The following is a 21437-nucleotide window of genomic DNA, read 5'->3' as shown; positions in this document are numbered from 1 at the left end:
GGTACATTTGTTGGGCTTTCCTACGGCCCATCTGCCGTACCCGGTAATTCACTGGCCCCACTGGTTCCATTATCGCATAAGGCCCTTGCCACTTGGCCAAAAACTTGCAGTCATTCGTTGGAATTAAAACCATCACTTTGTCTCCCGGTTTGAATTCTCTCACCTGGGCTCCCCGGTTGTATACCTGTGCCTGTTGCGCTTGGGCTTGCTTCATGCGCTCCCGAACTAAGGGCCAGACTCGGATCATTCGGTGGGGCATTTGTTCCACATGCTCCACGATGCTGCACTGGGTGGACGGCTGCACTCCCTGTGCCTGGGCGGGCAGGCTAAGTCCATATTGAGCTAGGATGGCAGTCTTTACCTTATCATATCTCATGGCATCTGCAGCTGAAAGATCCCGACAGGCTTTCTGAGCTTCACCGGTCAAGAGAGCGCTTTCAATATATCATCTGACGTCAGCTTGGTCAGCACCTCTCTTGGGAGTCATTCTTGTCTTCCTGTTAACCTACACAGCTCTGCTACAGCTGACTGCAGAGTGGCTAGCGTTGTCAGAATGGCTCTCAAGGTCTCTTCCATGTTCGACACTTTTCTTTGATCTGACGTGCCCTATTCCAACTCGGTATACCCACTGATAGTGTGGAGACTCAGGCTGCTCGCATTCTCCACCATATGTGAAAGCCAGGCCTTACGAGGTAAAACAGTGGATACACAAATTAGAACAGAGCAGTCAGAAACAGGAGTTGCGGTGAAAACAACTTAAGAGTTTTATTTATAATATGCGGGGGAGAAGGGAGGGTGTGCAAAAAGGTAACTGAAATCTTCACCGGGTTGGCAGTTGGCGTCAGGGGGCTCCGTTTGGCTCTACCTGAGGCGAGAGAGGGAGAGAGAGAGAGAGATAGACAGAAAATATTCCTCTTCGAAAAACAGGCGCCTGGTTCCCCCTCCTCTGTAGCTCAAGCCAGTCTGTCTTCAGTTCCTTCTGGTGAGTTTTGATTGTCTGATTAACTCAGCACACCTGTGACGGATAACCAGAGACACCTGGGTGGAGAAGTTCCCTAGGAGACTCCTCTGGGTTAGTTCCGCCCATCCAATACCACGCCGCTTGGTTGCCTCTGTCTAGCTGTTCTTAGCCAAGTGGGGCACTGGTCACCGGCTGGGCCATCACAGAACACATTTGCAACTTCTGAGCTATATGTACTAACACCAAAAACGTAGGCCTTCATCTTTGCTGAAATGATTCATTCTGGCACTTCCCGTGGTGCGACTTGTGGGAGCAGAAGAGGTCAGCGCTGTCTTGTATGGAAATAAAAGTTTTCGGATGGCTTTTCTTAGTAGGCTACTTTCAGTCCTTTCCCCAACAGCATAGCCTGATGGTGTGGTGATGCGAAAGACTGATCTTAAGCTTTTAACGTTACTGAAACAGCTTATCAGCATTGTTTCAGGCAAATATGCTATTCAAGTTAATTTGATTTAAATTGTATTCTTCATATGGCATCTCTATTCTTAACTGTACACTCAACTGTCAATTCAATTAAATGAATATAGCGCCAGAACAGTACAATTGTCTCAAGGCGCTTTACAGAGCCCAGATCCTGGATCCCCTTAGTGCGAGCATAATGGCAACATTGGGCTATTTGGTGCGGTATTTGATGCATTCAGAAACCCAGAAGAGCCCATCTGATGTCAAATGCATCAGACCTTAGTTTGTAGACAGAACACATTCTGTGCTGTCAGCTGCATTCATTTATTACGAAACTATTTAATGAACAACATAATGCCTTTTGTCCACGAAAAAAACACAAACACTTTAGCATTGTGATCACAGAACATTGAAGAGAACACATGATTCACTGATTCGACGTCTGCAAAAAGCTGAATCCACTTCTCACTTTGCCGACAAAATAAACACAATTTTATCGACAAACGTTATTCTGTACGCGTAATATCGTCCACAAGTATATATATATACAACATATATTGTCCACATATCAATTCTGCTATATTCCAGAAAGTATGACATGCAGGAAAGTCTGCAAGATACAGGAGGAGTTCTTTTCCACGAAAGTCAATGCTGCCTGAACTTTCATAGACATGCGCTTTGCACAAAAGGACAAGTACAAAAGGAATTATGTCCATATTACTGAAAGGACTAAGGTCCATGCATTGCAAGTCTACGAAATTTCAAGCTGCCTTTGCTTTATGTGGACAGAACACATTCTGTAACATACCGACCTACAGACTGTATCGCACCAAAGATGTTTCATGTACATCATACTTTCAGTAATATAGCGGATGGAAATTATTTATTTTGTTTATGAAAGTGCAAACAGTCTTTACTTTCGTGGACAGAATTCCTTCAAAGACATGTACCTTTCCTGTACATCATACTCTACATAGCAGAACTGTTATGTGTACAAGCATAACTTAACATTCAATGACCTGATTACTTGGACAGAATTACATTTGTCTATACAATGAGAAGTCCATCCAGGCTTTTGTCCACAAAAGGAAAAGTGCAACAGTCAATACAGTGAACGTCAGGAGTCATCGGTTTTGTTTTTATGTGCAGGAAAGAATGTGTTCAGTGTTCCTTGGATACAATGCTAACGTGTTTGTCTTTTTCCTTGAGATTAGTGCTGTCCCTGATGTTAAGGCAAGCATTATCAGGATGCAATTTAAAATGTCTGTCTTTTCTCCAAAAAGACTCTTGTGCAATCTTTACAGTATTTTACCTCCACATTCTCCTCCCTTTTTAACAGTGCAATGTATGTAGTATCTGTGCTTTTAAATATATATTACATTATTGCATTGGCTGTCTATAAAGTCTTCTCACAGTATTTAGTGTTCTGAAAATGTTTCAACAGACCAACTAAGTTGTTGTATGAAAGTCCCAGTACAGCCATATCTGGTTACTGTCAAGTTTCAAAAAAGCCCTCCTGCTGAGATGATCATTATTAGTTATAAATTGATGGTGCTTGAGACCGGTCCTAATCCGAGTGATGTGCAAGGTGTCAGAGGCACTTGCCATACCCTGCAGCTCCCCCTCGTGCAAATGATACCTGTGTGAAGTTTGTGATGGGTGATATTCTCTAGTAGCCTGACATTGTCATACTCATAATTCTAGTCAGAATATGAGTCTGATACTGCTCCATTGGGCTGTAATTATGGGGAGTGTTTCAACCGAACCAGGAAAAAAAATGCCTCTTCGCTCAATTGGATAGACCTTCAACCAATCAGAGCAACGTAGTATGTGACCAGGGCCAGCTGATAAATTAAACTTTTACCGAATCCCGTAGGAAGGACAGCAAAAACATCTTTTCGATCGACAAATGCCTTGATCGTGTTTCTCTGTTCCTTGTTCAAAATGAATGCGCTGCCTTCTAAAACAGACTTGAATCTACACATCTCAGCTCTCCAGCGGCAGCCATGTTTGTTGAAAACGAATTCAAACCAAGCACTCTTTGGTGACGTGGTTGATTACGTTACTGTTGATCATCTGTCCATCATCGTATAAAGCCCGCCCTGACAATTTGATTGGTCCGAACAATTTTCTGTTCGGAGATAGTTTCTCCCCAACGGAGCAATGCCAGACTGAACTTCCCGACCTCAAATGTTGTGGGCGGGGCTAAGTTCGGCTGGTTCCCAGGCTAATTCTCTAGAGGGACAGGACTAACAAAAAAATTCTGCCCAAGATGGCGGAAGCTACAGGCTACATATAGCATGAAAACATTCATATAAATGAAAGATGACTAGGCGGCCATTAGTGTCAACATCAACACTGATTGAAAAGTTGGGGAAAGTTTGATCCTATGCAAATGAGGAGCGAATTTCGCCAGCAGCGGCCAATCAGATTGTTTGGTGTTTTGCAAAATTGTTTGGTGAAAATTGCAGGACTATGGCGTTGTTCGGTCGTTTAATTTGCTAAAACGAAAAGCTTGGATGGCCTTGTAAGGGGTTGTTGTTGTTCCTGCTATGTTAGATATTTAATCCTGTGCTTACTTTAACAGAATGACAGCTCCCAAGTGACAAGTGACTAGATAGCCTACTAGCTAGCGGGTTTGCTTGATAACTAGCTCGCTAGTCCAGTTTGTTATGCTATTTCCACGCGCCACAACACGCCCACTCAAAGCGAAGCAAGCACTTCACTTCACTGGCATGTATCCCTACCGTACGCAGGTTATGTGGTAGGCTAGCTGTTTAGTCTAGCCAACTACATCAATGTAACACATATTGTACAATAGACCAAAGATCATTCGACATTGTAATCTCGTCTGATGCATTCCGTTTAAAGGGATTGCTTGACAATACTATTGGTCAGCTTTAACTAAACCTTCATCCTGGCTTGCGTGCTTAATGTATTTACCACTTACACAAGTGTGTGCTGTTTTGTGCAATGTTACGCCCCCTGGTGGCTCGGAGTAGGACGTAACACAAGTGTGTGCTGCTTTGTGCAACTATGTGCTGCCGTTTCTTCCAGCCGTTTTCACTGTCAAAACAGGGCCATAAGATTCCTGTAATAATGAAGGTCTCTTTATGCAGTGCAAACAAATCAAAACACCACACAAAATGTATTAATATTAGGAGCTACTACACAGTTATCATCTGTGACAAGAATAATTGATTAGAAATGTCAGGTCAATGTCATTATGCATTGAACCTTCACGTTCAATCAAGAAAGTTTTATATAAATTGTACGTATCAATTATACACTGCAGTTAATCCAAAATATAAATAAGCTACATCATTTTAATCTCGTAATGAAATATCAATTACCACCACCCTTTTAAAGAGGTGTCCAGTTGAAATGTCTTGAATAGTCAACTACTATTCATTCTCAAAACTTTTCCACTATGTTGTAAAGGTTCTTGCAGAATTTCATATAATTAAAATGCTTTTGGAATAGTACCTCTTTGATATATGTTTTATAGATGACCTACCTTGCAAGTTGAAGGGCATGATCATTATAATTGCCACCATCCATCCACCCCATGACCAGGGCAAAAAAAGTGTATTTATCTGCAGAGTTATGACACCGAAAGGTTTAGATTGTCATTCTTATCTATAGTAAGAGTTTCTTATTCTCAGATGACTGTATATGGAATGATGAACTTCAAGCAGGTCTCATTAGAAAGAACACGGAACAAATTCTGGCATTTATGTTGCTTTTTTGGCTTTACATTTCAGATATCGATCAAGTATTAAATAATTGCCAGGCTGAAATTTCTATCGAGTCAAATGCATAGTCCCCATTGAAAGCATGTTCACTGTTGTGGTGGTACGGTGTGTGTGTGTTCATTTCACACCTCTCACCATTGAAAGCATGTTGACTGTTGTGGTGGTACGGTGTGTGTGTTCATTTCACACCTCTCACCATTGAAAGCATGTTGACTGTTGTGGTGGTACGGTGTGTGTGTGTTCATTTCACACCTCTGACCCTAGCTCCTCTCTTCACAGTGCAATACTAAAGGTACGCATTATTAATATTGAGGAGCATGAAAAAAGAGAGAATTTCTACATCATCCTCGAAGAGCCAAAATGGCTGAAAAGAGGAATTTCAGGTCAGTTTCGATGTGTGTGTGTGCGTGCGTGTGTATGCACATGTGTGTGTGTGTATGCACATGTGTGTGTGTGTGTGTGTGTGTATGCACATGTGTGTGTGTGTGTGTGTATGCACATGTGTGTGGGTGCATGCGTATGTGTGTCTGAGAGAGGGAGAGGGAATGTGAGTTTATATAATACAAGAATTACGTGTCACGTTGATTTTTATGATTCAATCTCCCTCAACATGTCAAAAATCATGTAACTGATACAGAAAAGACTGTCAAACTGTTTTAGTGATCCAGTTTGAACGATGGTCTACAATCATTGAATAAACCAGGTTCAGTCTTTTATTGAAATACAGACAATTTTGATAATCTTGACCATCCTGAAGAATGAAAAGATTTCTCTCTCCCAATAATTGTCAATAACGTGTTCTTTGAATCACTACACTTCTATAAATGTCACACTGTCAAATCACGTCTGATTTTTTTAAATCTACATACTTTGTCTACAGATCTACTGCTTAATCAGGGTAAGAATTGTGGCACTGATTTGAATCTTCTCGTCTTCTCATAATACCTATCCTTGTGGTCTGCCTACTTCAGTGTCCTCTTCTGCAACCTTTTAGTGTTGTTCTATGTTTCACCTTGTAAGGAATCCATTTTATGAAACAATGTTATGTCCCGCATGTTATGTACTTCTTGATTTGTCATTCTGTTCATTGTGACATCACAGATATGGGCCCATATTCACAAAGCATCTTAAGGCTAATGTCACATCCGTCACATCCCAGCTCAAAGACTGACAAAAATGCTAGTGGTCAACTACGAAAAGTCATTTATTTACAACATCTTAAGTTAAATCCAACAAAAAAACTAAAAATCAGTATAACCGCCAGAATTGCCACAGCTGTCATAGAGGAAATCTCCCCCAGAGAGAAACTGAGAAGAATATTTCCCAAAGTCCCCAGCGCTAAAAGTAGCACGTAAGTCTGGGAGAACTAAGGCGTAGTTGAGAGGATTCCAAACTCACTAAAGACTACTCCCGAACAATCGGAAAAGGATTCCACGTTACAATGTTTTTTTATGCAAATGCAGAATCACTGAAAACATACCCTCTGAATCACTGAATAATTATAGAGCTTGATAGGGATGCAGTATGTCATCAGCCAACCAAAATATCCCACTCAGTGCCAAAATGAAACTTAATGTACAAATAAACACTACAAATGTGTCATGATACAGATGCATTTTGAAAACTGCGAAGATACTCTGTGTAGGCAGCCTTTTCCATTATTATTTAATTTATAGCCTATGTGAAATATTTAGTTATTTATTTATCTATTTATTTATCGTGCTTTTCAGTAGGCTATGAAGCACGTGTGTACTCACCGGCACAAATCTGTCACTCATCAACCAATCACAAAGGTCATTGCAAGCAAGCTGGCGCATGACACTTGACGTCAGACATAGCATTAGAGTCTTTCTCTTAGCTTAGAAGGTCTCCCTTCTCCATAGCATTAGAGTCTTTCTCTTAGCTTAGGAGTTCTCACTTCTCCATAGCATTAGAGTCTTTCTCTTAGCTTAGGAGTTCTCGCTTTTCCTGAGTAAAACTTGGTCTCGGCAGCTTTGTGAATAGGATTTAAGAGAAAAGTTTTAGTTAGAAACTTTTAGTGCAACGTAGGAGCACTCTTAGTGGTGATTTATAAAATGCTTTGTGAATACGAGCCCTGGTGTTTAACACTTATTTCAACATCAAGAATTTGTACCACGGATGACAAATGGTCAACTGACTGCTTTGTTTTTTAATTCATACCAGCTGTGACTACCACAGAGGTGTTGATTAACAAGATCCAACACAAATTTGTATGCATGTGGCCATTGCAGCACTGTTATACACGGTATACAATTGCATGTTTTGTAACATAAAATAATGTTTTTGATTTTGTTGTGGTTATAGTCTTTCGTTTTCCCAAAGAAAAATGTCTATAATACTGTTGTAAATGCCATGATCCACAAATATTCAACATTTTACAAATTTGGTTTACCATCCACAAGCACAAAACACCTTACTTGTGACTTGTAAGTTCTCATTTCGATAAATGTAATATGCTTTTTAAAAATGAATGTCTGTTTGGAAATATATGGTTATAGTTATGGTTATGGTATTTAGCAGACACTTTTGTCCAAAGCATTTTACAAAACTCAAAAACAATCTAATAATTATTATAATTATTACAAATACCAAAACTATGACATATATATTTATAAAGTATGCCTTAAACATAATAAGTAATAAGACAGATCATTTTAAAAAAGGTACGTTTTTAAACACTTTTAAAATGTACCCAGGCTGTCACTGGAACAGACACGGACAGCACTAGGTAGGTGAGGTGCCACGAATGAAAAGAGTCTTGACTGTGATGTCTAGCTGCTCAGAGAGGGCAAACACAACAGACACTCATCAGAGGACTGAAGAGCTGAATCAGGCCAATTGGATAGGTGGGGTGGGGTGAGGTACAGACGCTGAGAGAGGGCAAACACAACAGACACTGAGAGAGGGCAAACACAAACACAACAGACACTGAGAGAGGGCAAACACAACAGACACTCAGAGAGGGCAAGCACAACAGACACTGAGAGAGGGCAAACACAACAGACACTGAGAGAGGGCAAACACAACAGACGCTGAGAGAGGGCAAACACAAACACAACAGACACTGAGAGAGGGCAAACACAACAGACACTCAGAGAGGGCAAACACAACAGACACTCAGAGAGGGCAAACACAACAGACGCTCAGAGGAGCGAAGTGGTTGAGAGGGTGAATAGAGCTGAATTATTGCATTTAAATAAGCTGGTGCTGATCTGATGGTTGTCCTATAAGCGAGAGTGAGGGATTTAAATCCATATAAATATATACTTTATAATTTGTAAATATACTTCATGTTTTGTATGTGCATTTGCCTTTGAAATTCTGTGTGTGGTGTTGAATTTACATTTGTGGATCAACCACCAGACGCATTCATTCCAGCTTCCACTGATTTAATGTTGAGACATTATTCTTGCATTTGTGTGATCTACACACAAATGTGCACCGACCACCGATGCAGCGACCTCTAGCAAGACATCAGTGAACTTCCCAAGACGCTTCTAAAGATGATCCTGACAGGTTTATAAGCCTCAATGTCCCAAATCATGACAGGACCCCCTTTCTTAGGGGCGTCTCCTGACGTTCCCTTGGCAATCAGGATGTCTCTGAAGGAACTCTTTGATGAGGGTCTTATCCAAGATGTCCCGGGCTGGGACCCACGAACGTTCCTCCGAGCTGTAACCATCCCAGTCCACCAGGTACTGTACTCTGCACAGAACCCGGCGCGAGTCCAGCCACCTGCGAACCGTGAAGGCTGGTTGACCTCCGATGATACGAGGGGCTGGGGGAACTATGGAAGCAGGAACCAGGGGTGATGAGAGGAGGGGTCGCAGTAGAGACACATGAGAGGTGTGATTAATCCTCAGGGAGCGCGACAGCTGGAGCTGGTAGGTGACGGGGTTGATTCTACGAACCACCTTGAATGGGCCGATGAACCGGGAGAGGGCAAACTTGCCGGATTCCACCCGTAAGGGGATATCCCGTGAGGACAACCATACCCTCTGCTCCGGACGAAAAGAAGGAACAGGTCTCCGACGCCGGTTAGCCTGGGACCTGGTTGATCTCAGAGGTGCGCTGCAGAGCTAGCCATCTGAACCTGGGCCTCCCTGAGAATGAAGCCCCGAAAGGAGACCTCTGCCACATGAAACTCACACTTCTGGGGTTTAACGAACAGGTGGTTCTTAAGCCTCTGGAGAACCTTCCGCACGTAAAGTAAACAAAACAAGTAAACAAAAACAAAGCAATTGATCATATCCCGCAGAGAGTCATGAATGAGGGGCCTGCAAAACTGCCGGGGCATTCGGAAGGCCAACTTCTAATGCCCTGAGGGTGTGTTAAAGGCAGTCTTCCGATCGTCTCCTTCCCGAATGCGTACCAAGTGGTAGGCGTTACGTAGATCCAACTTGGTGAAGATGGTTGCCCCCTGGAGTAGGTTGAAGGCAGAGGACATGAAAGGCAGAGGATAAAGGTTACGGATGTTTTTTTTGTTCAAGCCTCGATAGTCGATGCAGGGCCTCAGGGTGCCATCCATCTTGCTGACAAAAAAATATCCTGCTTCAGCTCGGGATGTGGATGGACAAATGAAGCCTGAAGCCAGGGAGTCCCTAATGTAGGCATCCATCGCCTTCCTCTCTGGTCGGAAAAAAAGAGAGAAAATTCGCCCACGAGGAGGGCTAGTACCTGGGTTTAACTAAATAGAACAATCGTACGGCCGGTGAGGTGGGAGAGTTGCGGCCCAACTCTTGTTGAACACCTTCTTAAGGTCCAAATACTCTGCAGGCACTTGGGATAACTCAGAGGTGTCAGGAGGCTCGGGAGGTGAAAAAGGAGGATCCGAGAAGAGGCAGATGGCGTTGCAGGTAGGGCCCCACCCAGTCGATACGGCCAGTCACCCAGTCGATGTGGGGGTTGTGGCGGTTGAACCAGGGGAATCCCAGAACTACTGGGAACTCTGCAGAACAGATCAAGTTCAAAGAAATCTCTTTGCTGTGGTCCCCTGATTGCAACCGCACACGAATCACCTAGCCATTCCCCAGAGCTCGACCGTCGAGGGCGGTCACTGCTAGCAGAGTTTTGAGAGCGACCCGGGGAATCTTTAGCCGCCGCGCGAGGTTGCTGTCGACGAAATTGCCAGCCGCCCCGGAGTCAATCAGAGCCTGGCAAGAATATTTGTGCTTCCCCCAGGAGATGGTGACGGGGACATACACAGCTTGGTTGGGAGACTCGGGAGACAATGTTGTGCCCGTCCCCTGTTTGGACAGATCCGCTCTTTTCCCGAGAGCTCAGGGCAAGATATTCGGAAGTGGCCCATCTCTCCACAGTAAAGGCAGCACCTGTCCCGCATTCGGCGATCCCTCTCCCTGGTTGACAGCCGCATCTGCATGGGTTCAGGGTCCTCGAACGATTGGGAAGTGGAGCTCCAAGGGTGTGCCTCGTGTGACCTCTGGAAGCAAACCTGATCCCGACGGCGCTTCCTCAAACGGATAGAATGGGCAATTAGGGGCTCCATCTCGCTGGGACCCCCAAGCGAGGCAAACCTGTCCTTCAAAGATTCTGATAATCCATGGTGAAAGGCTGAGACTAGAGCCCTCTCACTCCACCTGCTCTCCGCCACGAGAGTGCAGAAGGCAATGGCATCATTCCACCTGCTCTCCGCCACGAGAGTGCAGAAGGCAAAGGGCATAGTCTGCCACGCTCCCCCTGTCCTGGCGGAGGGACATCCACTGTTTTGCTGCGTCTGGGCCGGCAGCAGCCTGGTCAAAAGTCTGCAGCATGTCTGTTCGAAAACTTCCAAAACTAGAGCATTCAGGGCCCTGCCTCTGCCAGATGGGGGGTGCCCATGCAGGGGCCTTGCCTGAGAGCAGGGTAATCACAAAGGCACTCCGTTATCGGTCGGAGGGAAAGGTGGTGGGTTGAAGCTCGAATGTCAGGTCGCACTGGGTGAGGAAACCATGACACACACCTGGATTGCCCTTGTAACGTTGAGGAGACGGAAGCCGAGGCTCCACAGGAGGATGAAGAGAAGCGGCTGGGTGCTCAGGTGGCGAGGCTACACAGGAGGATGAAGAGGAGCGGCTGGGTGCTCAGGTGCCGAGGCTCCACAGGAGGATGAAGAGGAGCGGCTGGGTGCTCAGGTGCCTGTGGAGGTTGTTATGGGGCAGGGGGTGGAGAAGAAGAAAGGTCCTGTAGAACGCAGCAGCCGCCCCTTGGTCCTGGCGAACCAGATTCTCCTGCTGGGAGACCAGGGCCTGACTGTGTTGTTGCATCATGGGTGCTAGGATGTTCAGGGCTGCCGTAACCTTCTCCAACTATGCTAGGTCCAGTGTTGTCTGCGTCATTCTGTCAGGGCCGGAGTCGGGAATCGAACCCGAAATGTACCCAAACTTGCATATAATTAAAGCTCTATTGATGATGCCTGTCTCGACTGCTTCGGCAGAAAGGTCATTCAGCTGCTTGACATGCTTGAAGACATACCTGAGGAAGAGTATGAGAAAGACATGGTCTCTGATAACATGATTGGCTCTAACGAGTATTCATAAAGACTTTGACATTTTTCGGAAACATGACATGACATTTGACGTTATCTTTACGGAAAAAAAATTATTCTGGCAACTTGCCATTTTAACCCTACCTTCATGTTAACGACGAGCTGCAGCAATAGCCTATTGTTCGTTTTTAATATTTGTATACACATGCGCAGGCTAGTAGAATGACGTCCTGTAACATCTTTCTTGAGGGGAAATGGGACAAAGAAGACATTATTGAAGAGGTTTGCTTGATGTGTGCACTTGTTTCCATTGGCAATAACATTGTAAAAAAAAACTTTCAATAAAAGTAAAATCATTCTCAAAGAATTGTGGGAATGGCATTCCCCTGTGTCTAATGCCTACTCCTTCCCTGGCTGCACCACGCATGTCTGTGGCAAACTGCAAACAAAGAACTGGCTAATGTGAGTTACCAGAGCTCTGCAGGTTCTGGTTCAATAGTGTAGTGTAGTGTGGTAAAGTGTCCTAAGAAAAGCTAAATCAATATTCTTAAATGCTTTACATTCATGCCTACCAGAAACTCAGGTAGCAATATCCATTTCAGCTCCCACTAGCCTTTCTGCAGTGAACGAATGATCCTGCATCTTAGCTGTCAGTCAGATAGTTGTGTTAGACGGTTAAGTAAGCGCAGCAGTATTATCGGCATAGCTTTACAAATATTAGATGAACACCCGGGTTGTTGAATCAGCTGCATCTTTGGAAGTTTGTTTGCTTGCTGTGTCATTGCCTTCCTGCACGCACTCGTAGCTCCGGCTGCTACATACACCACTGCCTTCCTGCACGCACTCGTAGCTCCGGCTGCTACATACACCACTGCCTTCCTGCACGCACTCGTAGCTCCGGCTGCTACATACACCACTGCCTTCCTGCACGCACTCGTAGCTCCGGCTGCTACATACACCACTGCCTTCCTGCACGCACTCGTAGCTCCGGCTGCTACATACACCACTGCCTTCCTGCATGCACTCGTAGCTCCGGCTGCTACATACACCTCTGCCTTCCTGCACGCACTCGTAGCTCCGGCTGCTACATACACCACTGCCTTCCTGCACGCACTCGTAGCTCCGGCTGCTACATACACCACTGCCTTCCTGCACGCACTCGTAGCTCCGGCTGCTACATACACCACTGCCTTCCTGCACGCACTCGTAGCTCCGGCTGTGTGCACTCGTAGCTCCGGCTGCTACATACACGACTGCCTGAATAAAACATGCCTTTGTTTCCATTCCAAGAATATATTTACAAATAGACATTAACTTGTACAAATCCTAGTGCATTTATTTTAATGAGAAACATTTATTTTTAAATGAGAAGTCACAAGTAAGGAATCTTGTATTTGTGGGTAGCAAAACGCATTTGTAAATCATTGAATATTTGTTGACAATGGCACGTGCATTTACAAATAATATTGAGACATTTTTTTCTCTCTTTACAGATGCACCTAGCCCAGAGGAGGAGGAAGCCAGGCGGATAGCTGAGATGGGGAAGCCTGTTCTGGGAGAGCACAGCCGTCTCAAGGTCATCATAGAAGAATCCACTGAGTTGAAGGTTGGTGTATGATCACTTATGACAGTGGTTTGAAACTCTGGCACGCCTAAAAGAAATAATCTCTCTGAATAAGCTCTCTGACGATACATACATAGTTGTGTCAACCGCATAAATCCCCATTCCTGCATTTTCAATACATATGGCATGTCATTTACAAAAATAGAATAGAGAAGGGGCAAGGCAGCTTCCCTGAGGAACTCCACACTGAAGTGTCTCAATATTTGAAAGGCCCAGTGCAACTCCAAAAAGGAGGATAAATACGCGTCCGGCTTGATGCTGTGCCTGATTTTGAGAAATGTAACCTTTGCGTTATGCAGCAAACGGTGTTACTTGGTTTTTATGGTTGCCTAGTTGCTATGCTAACGAACTAGCCAGCTAAAGGAAACTTTTACCCCAAATCATTGGTCACCACGGAGATGTGCTGGCTCAGAGCTTCCTTGTCATTGGTCACCACAGAGGTGTGCTGGCTCAGAGCTTCCTTGTCATTGGTCACCACGGAGGTGTGCTGGCTCAGAGCTTCCTTGTCATTGGTCACCACAGAGGTGTGCTGGCTCAGAGCTTCCTTGTCATTGGTCACCACAGAGGTGTTCTGGCTCAGAGCTTCCTTGATTTATTTCTAGCTTTCAGAGGCGGTGGAAGTGAATGTTTGAATTTGAAGATGGTACGTAATGTATGTACGTGAGGTGTAACTATGCAATTACAAAAGTGTAATTATTGAATTACTCCCATATATGTATTGTCAAACAAACTCAGTGGGATTATTTTATTTTCAAGAGCATATAGATATAATAGCATGTCGAATAACTTTAGTAGTTACATTTTTAGTAAATGTTGAAGTTGAGCTTCACATGCATGGTAAGTCTTATGTGATTCCTATGTGCATAGAAGTGAGCTGAATCCTTTTTGTAGTACTATATTTACATTTACATTTACATTTAGTCATTTAGCAGACGCTTTTGTCCAAAGCGACGTACAATGGAGAGAACAGTCAAGCTAAGAGCAATAAAGAACATGGTGTAACAATAAATACTACTTTACATAAGAATTAGAAAAACGACCTAGAAAGGAAAAATAAGTGCAGGAATGTAACTGCTGAAGTGCAAGTTAAGCGCTAGTCAAGGTGCCAGTTAGGAAGGGAGGTGCTCTCTGAAGAGTTGGGTCTTCAAAAGCTTCTTGAAGGTAGAGAGGGACGCCCCTGCTCTGGTAGTACTAGGCAGTTCGTTCCACCAACGTGGAACTACAAATGAGAATAGTCTGGATTGCCGTGCTTGCACAGACGGCAGTGCCAAACGACGCTCACTAGACGAGCGCAGCGTCCTGGGTGTGACATTTGCCCTTACAAGAGCATTTAGGTAGGTGGGAGCAGAACCATCAAGCACTCTGTAGGCAAGTCTTATGTGATTCCTATGTGCATAGAAGTGAGCTGAATACATTTTGTAGTAATATATTCTGCCACAATGTCTCATATGTTAAAAAAAATCCATTGAAATTGATATTTCATGTGTGAATATCAAGTGCTGAGCTCTGTGTTCTGTGTTCTTGTGCTCAGACCACAGTGGATCAACTGCTGAAGGACACCAACATGGCTGTAGTGATCGGAACCCACTCCTGGAAGGAGCAGTTTATTGAGGCAGTAACTGTTCGTGCAGGTGAGCTCTCTAGTGGGATCATTTAAGGGGGGAAACCATACATTGTGTATAATATACTGTATGTCTCATGTACAGAGGAATTTTTTATTTACTTAAATGCCAAAATGATTTTCCAAACATAATTGGAATTTACATACAAGCAACATAACAAAATATTCCATTCCTGCATGGGTTTCTGAAGGGCATTGAGAAGCCGTGGATGATTTAAGCAAGGAGTTAAGAGAGGAGTGAGAGGAGGGTTGGTAAAGGATATCCCTGTGATTATGGCCTATGATTTGGCCCCAGGAACATGAGTGTCACTGGTCTTATACAACAATCCCACCACCAGCTAATGCGTCATCCATTCTTTCACCCTGTCGTTACATGGTACCGTTCTAAGAACAGTATCTATTTGGAACGTATTATTTTGTGATATGGATGTGTTTTCCATGTGTATTATATTAGTAATTCTATGTAATTGAATGAACCATTGCAACTGGTACCATGTCATCAAAGCACCAAAGTCACCCCAGTGGCACCAGACTGGATGGGCAACTGTTGAAGTCACCCCAGTGGCACCAGACTGGGTGGGCACGTGTTGAAGTCACCCCAGTGGCACCAGACTGGATGGGCACGTGTTGAAGTAACCCCAGTGGCACCAGACTGGGTGGGCACCTGTTGAAGTAACCCCAGTGGCACCAGACTGGATGGGCACGTGTTGAAGTCACCCCAGTGGCACCAGACTGGATGGGCACCAGACTGTTGCAAACATGCAGCATTTGGGACACTGCAGCCCTGATCAGGCTCAGGACAACTGACCCTTTGTCCCCCTCTGTGGATCTAAAGTAGTAGTTTGTGTTACTTAACCATAATTGATAATTGTCACCGTCCATTTGAGTCCCATTTATTGTGATTCTACTTAGATTTGAAATGTATTTTCAAAAAGTAAATGGTAAATATATGAATTGAATCTCGTTACAGAGACAGAACCACATTTACTGGACTGAATTTTTGAAAGCGGTGCCCGTGTGTGTTTACAGGTGATGGCGAAGAGGACGACGAAGGAGAGCAGCAGCGCCCGTCCGGCTGTGACTACTGCATGCACGTGTTTACAGTGTTCTGGAAGATTCTCTTTGCCTTTGTGCCCCCTTCCGAGTACTGCAATGGCTGGGCCTGCTTCGTGGTCTCCATCTGTATGATAGGTCTTCTTACGGCTGTCATTGGAGACCTTGCCTCTCACTTCGGCTGCACCGTGGGCCTACGGGACACAGTCACTGCTGTGGTGTTTGTGGCCCTAGGCACCTCCATACCAGGTGGGTACGCCGCCTCGGTGCAAGCCTCTTCTAGTCATCTCTAGTTCGTTTTCTAAAACAGTGTCAACCAACTAACTGCATGTATGCAATAGTGTGAGGTTGGTAGTTATTGCATTGTTTTGCAACAACAGGTCTGTAGGTTCGTTCCAATGGCTATAATGTAATAGACTAGTGCGTAACTTACAGCAATTACAGCAATTACAGCAGTTACATTTCTGCACTTCTTTTTTCTTTTTATTTCATTTTGTTATATTTCTTATGTAAAGTAGTATTTATTTATTGTTACACCAGGTTCTATTGCTCCGTAGCTTGACTATTCTCTCCCTTGTACGTCGCTTTGGACAAAAGCGTCTGCTAAATGACTAAATGTAAATAGTAACTTTTCGTTGATTTGCTTTGTCTCTCCACTGTTTCACTCCTTAGATACCTTTGCTAGTAAAGTGGCTGCTGTACAGGACAAATATGCTGACGCGTGTGTGGGAAATGTAACGGGCAGCAATGCCGTGAATGTGTTCCTGGGCATCGGCGTGGCCTGGTCAGTGGCAGCCATCTACTGGGAAGTCAAAGGAGAGGTGTTCCGTGTGGATCCCGGCTCGTTAGCCTTCTCCGTCACCCTCTACACCATCTTCGCCTTCGTCTGTATGGCCGTGCTCATGTTCCGGCGAAAACCGTCTATCGGAGGAGAACTCGGGGGTTCACGCGTTTCGAGGATCTGCACGACTCTTCTTTTCTTCGGCCTGTGGCTCCTGTACATTCTCTTCGCCAGTCTGGAAGCCTACTGCCATATCACTGGCTTCTGAGAGAATGGAAACACACAAGTACAGTATTAGTGCTGTCAAAAGACACACACACATACACACACTTGTATATGTATACTTGACACTAAATGATGAGTGAAATGCACAGAGTACATTGATATATATATGTGTACATTCATATATATGTGTCCATTCATATATATGTATACGTGTGTATTTCTGACACACCAAAGGTTCTGTGTGCTTGAGCATGCTATTATACGGGCAAATCTTCATGGACCTTCTTACCAATCCACACAATTACATGTATTTGCACATATGTCAATGGTTAGGTTTACTGTAATTCCTTGGAAATGTCACAAGATCTACTGTGAGGATTACAGATGTATGCATTCATTAGAAAACATTAATGAAGCAACGCTGCATACCTCAAAACATCTTCAGGCAGTTAAGAGCTTCTGGGTGTGATTGTATTGGGACCCAATTGCAGGATTTCCTTTGAATGAGATGTTGAGAAGTTACTTCCAAAACTGAAAGAAAGTTAATTCTTGCAACGTAACACACTTAAGGGGTAAATCCAAAGTCGTGTATGCTATATACTGTGAAGTAACCAGGGTACTATGGGCTCTGAGGGGAGATGAATGATGCGCTCTTCCCCTATATGAGAGCTTTAAGGGCCCATAACAGCACCATTTCACTATATGACACAGCTTTAAGAGCCCATAACAGCACCATCCACTATATGACACAGCTTTAAGAGCACATAACAGCACCTATATGACACAGCTTTAAGGGCCCATAACAGCACCATATGACACAGCTTTAAGAGCCCATAACAGCACCATATGACACAGCTTTAAGAGCCCATAACAGCACCATATGACAGAGCTTTAAGGGCCCATAACAGCACCATATGACAGAGCTTTAAGAGCCCATAACAGCACCATATGACAGAGCTTTAAGAGCCCATAACAGCACCATATGACAGAGCTTTAAGAGCCCATAACAGCACCATATGACACAGCTTTAAGAGCCCATAACAGCACCATATGACAGAGCTTTAAGAGCCCATAACAGCACTATATGACAGAGCTTTAAGAGCCCATAACAGCACTATATGACAGAGCTTTAAGAGCCCATAACAGCACCATATGACAGAGCTTTAAGAGCCCATAACAGCACCATTTCATATAGGCTGGCATACACCCTTTGAAACCTCATTAATCACTAAAGACTGGCATACACCCTTTGAAACCTCATTAATCACTAAAGACTGGCATACACCCTTTGAAACCTCGTTAATCACTAAAGACTGGCATACACCCTTTGAAACCTCGTTAATCACTAAAGACTGGCATACACCCTTTGAAACCTCATTAATCACTAAAGACTGGCATACACCCTTTGAAACCTCATTAATCACTAAAGGCTTGGACTGGTCTTCAGGCAAAAATTCAATACAAAAATTGAGCAACAAAAACACCAAACATAAACTCAATAGCAATCAGCACCGCTCCCAAATATGCAGCCCAGCAGCCGTGTGACCTGAGCTCCTGAGCACCTGAGCACCTGTGCGTAGCGGTTCAATAGGAGTGGCACTCCCCGTGGAAGGTGTCTGAAGGGTATTAGATCATCTTCCTCATGTTTCAACATATAAGTCATTAAATCAACCACACCTGCAGTGCAGTTTTTTTTTAGTCTGAAATGAAATTTGTGTTAACATGGGATTCATTTATGTGATCCGGAACAAATCCTTTTAAATATATTGCTTTCACATCCATGCCCAACTCCAACCTACAGGAGATTCTTGATTGTATGTGGTTTCTTATTTTTACATTTATGGGGCATGATACAGACAGTGGAAAAAAGTGCATTAAGTGCAAAAATACAGATACTCGATGGTAACTTAATCGTAAAGACACTTTGAGTCTCTGATTCTACTTTCAGTGGCATTTACCCTGGTGATTTAGAATCACAGTGAAGGACACCTGGATCATATCTTCTACATCAAAACACTACACCCTTGTGGCTTAAATGAAGAATTGGATTTGACTTGTTGTCTGTGAGTTGAAGGTAGAATCTGTGATTCGAGTCAAATTCGGCGAATATCTCCTTACGATCCTCTAACTGTCCAGTCTTGTGATCGCACACAGTCCTGGCTCTGTCAATGGGAAACAAACAGATTGGCTCGGACCAGGCCATAAACAAGCCTTTGTATGAGAATGTGTTGGAGATATGTAACTAAAGTAACCTGATGATCATATGGAAAAAGCAATCATCTTCTGGGAATTGGTTTGATGCCATTAGATAGGTGGCCTATGAAGCATTGCTCTCTTGCATTGCTGAAAGTCCAAATGCACATTTTCACTGTCTCTATTGTGCCCTGTGAGTATAAAAATTACATACATATAAAACATAACATATAAAATCATTTTATATGTCAAATAATACATACATACATACATACAATACAATACATAATAATCAAGACTCTTGTGTCTTTTTGTTTTCTTTATGCAAGTCCTTTCCTGCTATACTGAGTCTTTTTCCTGACCAGCGCCCCAGAGAAGAAGACAAACTTAGGAGAACTTAACTCCTATGAACGTCACAACATATTTTATACCAGAAATACAAAAACAATACCCATTAATGTTGAAAACTTATTGTTGAAAATATGTCAGCTTGAATCCAAAATTAAAACTTAGCATTCATTGAAGCACAAATAACCTAACCCTAACTAAAAAGATTGAACTAAATAAGCAAAGGTATCACACTAAATCCATTAATTTTCATTCTTTCATAATTTTATACAACTATAGGTATACATTAGGAATGTCACATAAGATCGATATATTGATCACTGATTGGCACGTCATTTTCTCAATATGTTTTTGAGGCATCGATGTATTATGATAAGCAACATTTAAATTAGACCTAATACGTCTGCTCTGCAATCCATTGACTTGGCCTTCCATTTAATGTCATCTGGAATAATAGCTTCTGAAGACCACAAGGGGGCGATATTAAATGTAGGTCTTCAATAGTTACCTCCGCCAAGGAGATTGTTTTTGTTTGTTTGTCTGTCAGCAGGATTATACAAAAACTAACGGCCTGATTTTCATGAAACTTGGAGGAGTGTACCATGGGCCAAGGAAGAACCCATTTCATGTTGGAGCTGTTCCACCAGGACTTTCTTTGAACTTTCTTTAACTTTAACCATCTAGTGACCGTGGCACACCATTGGACCTATGCAGAGGTCTGCACTCTCCCAGCGCCCTTCTAGTTATTACTGATACTCACTCCTCTCACTCCTCTCAGTCCTCTCTCACTCCTCTCTCACTCCACTCTCCCAGTGCCCTTCACATTATTACTGTTATCTCTCACTCTCTCTCACTCCTCTCACTCCACTCTCCCAGTGCCCTTCACATTATTACTGTTATCTCTCTCACTCCTCTCTCACTCTCTCTCACTCCTCTATCACTCCTCTCTCACTCCACTCTCACATTATTACTGAGATACTCACCTCTCTCACCCCTACTTTTGGGCTGATTTTTGAGGGTAAACTACACTAATGTTATGGCAAATAAACATATTGGAGAGTTTCGGAGAGAAAAGGTAAAAGAAGCCATTTTCAGAGTTGTATAGAAACATTTGGTGAGATATGCATCCACTTAACTTGATGCAGAGTCCCTTTTTCCAAAAAAGGTAAACCAGAAATAAAACCAGAGTTTAAGTAGGTTAGGCCATGGCTCACACGTTGTGTGTTGAGAAATATGTCTGAAAATACCAGTGGTGTGCAGCCAGGCCCTTCTAAGTCTTCTGAGAAGTGGTGACCTGTGACGTACCGGCTCAAAGTACGCAACATAAATGGGGAGACCACGCACGATTTCAATAATAAGAAGGGAATTTAATAAATAATAAGGGTTTAACACAGACTAGAAATACTGGAATAGTAAAGCAATAAACATTAACTACGTGTGGTGTAAGTCAGTGTAGAGGAATAACTCAAAGTGTGGTGTGGATCAGTATAGGAGCACCAAACAAAACACAACTGAAGCACAAAAGCCGCGAGGAGGAGAGAGAGACCGCCATGTTGGAATTGTAGCCCTTATATCCTCCAGCCAATCACGCGCACCTGAGCAGAGACAAGGACAAAACCAATATTCCCATCTGCCCGTGGGCGGGGTTAGCTGGGTCGTCACACCAAAATATAAAACATAAAAATATCACTATTGTATCAGTTATAAAAAACACCAGTTTATTCAAACAAACTAAACTATGTTACACCATCTGTTCTGCTTCATGTGGTCCTAATTTAATGGACGGGCTATGAGCAAAGCAACAAGCCACGAGCAAAGTCTTGTTGCAGATGACCTAAAGCTATCACATGCCGTGGGAGCGTTGCGCTCGCTCACTCATGTTTGTGCGTTGGATCCTGCTCACGCTATTAAA

The 21437-nt window shown here is 43.5% G+C and overlaps 1 protein-coding gene across 1 annotated transcript in view; it reads left to right on the top strand.

Moving 5' to 3' along the window:
* Positions 1-17049, top strand: part of slc8a2a (solute carrier family 8 member 2a) — a 37593-nt gene extending 20544 nt beyond the window's left edge. The window contains exons 7-11 of the mRNA XM_042708617.1: positions 5455-5558; positions 13174-13286; positions 14836-14929; positions 15955-16227; positions 16651-17049. Of these exons, the coding sequence (XP_042564551.1) occupies positions 5455-5558; positions 13174-13286; positions 14836-14929; positions 15955-16227; positions 16651-17027 (961 nt within the window). The 3' untranslated portion in view covers positions 17028-17049. The remainder of the gene's footprint in view (positions 1-5454; positions 5559-13173; positions 13287-14835; positions 14930-15954; positions 16228-16650) is intronic.
* The last annotated feature ends 4388 nt before the right edge of the window (positions 17050-21437 follow it).

This window comes from Clupea harengus, chromosome 8 (assembly GCF_900700415.2).
Source record: "Clupea harengus chromosome 8, Ch_v2.0.2, whole genome shotgun sequence".
Classification (NCBI taxonomy): Eukaryota; Metazoa; Chordata; class Actinopteri; order Clupeiformes; family Clupeidae; genus Clupea; species Clupea harengus.
This window is presented reverse-complemented; position numbering and strand designations above follow the sequence as displayed.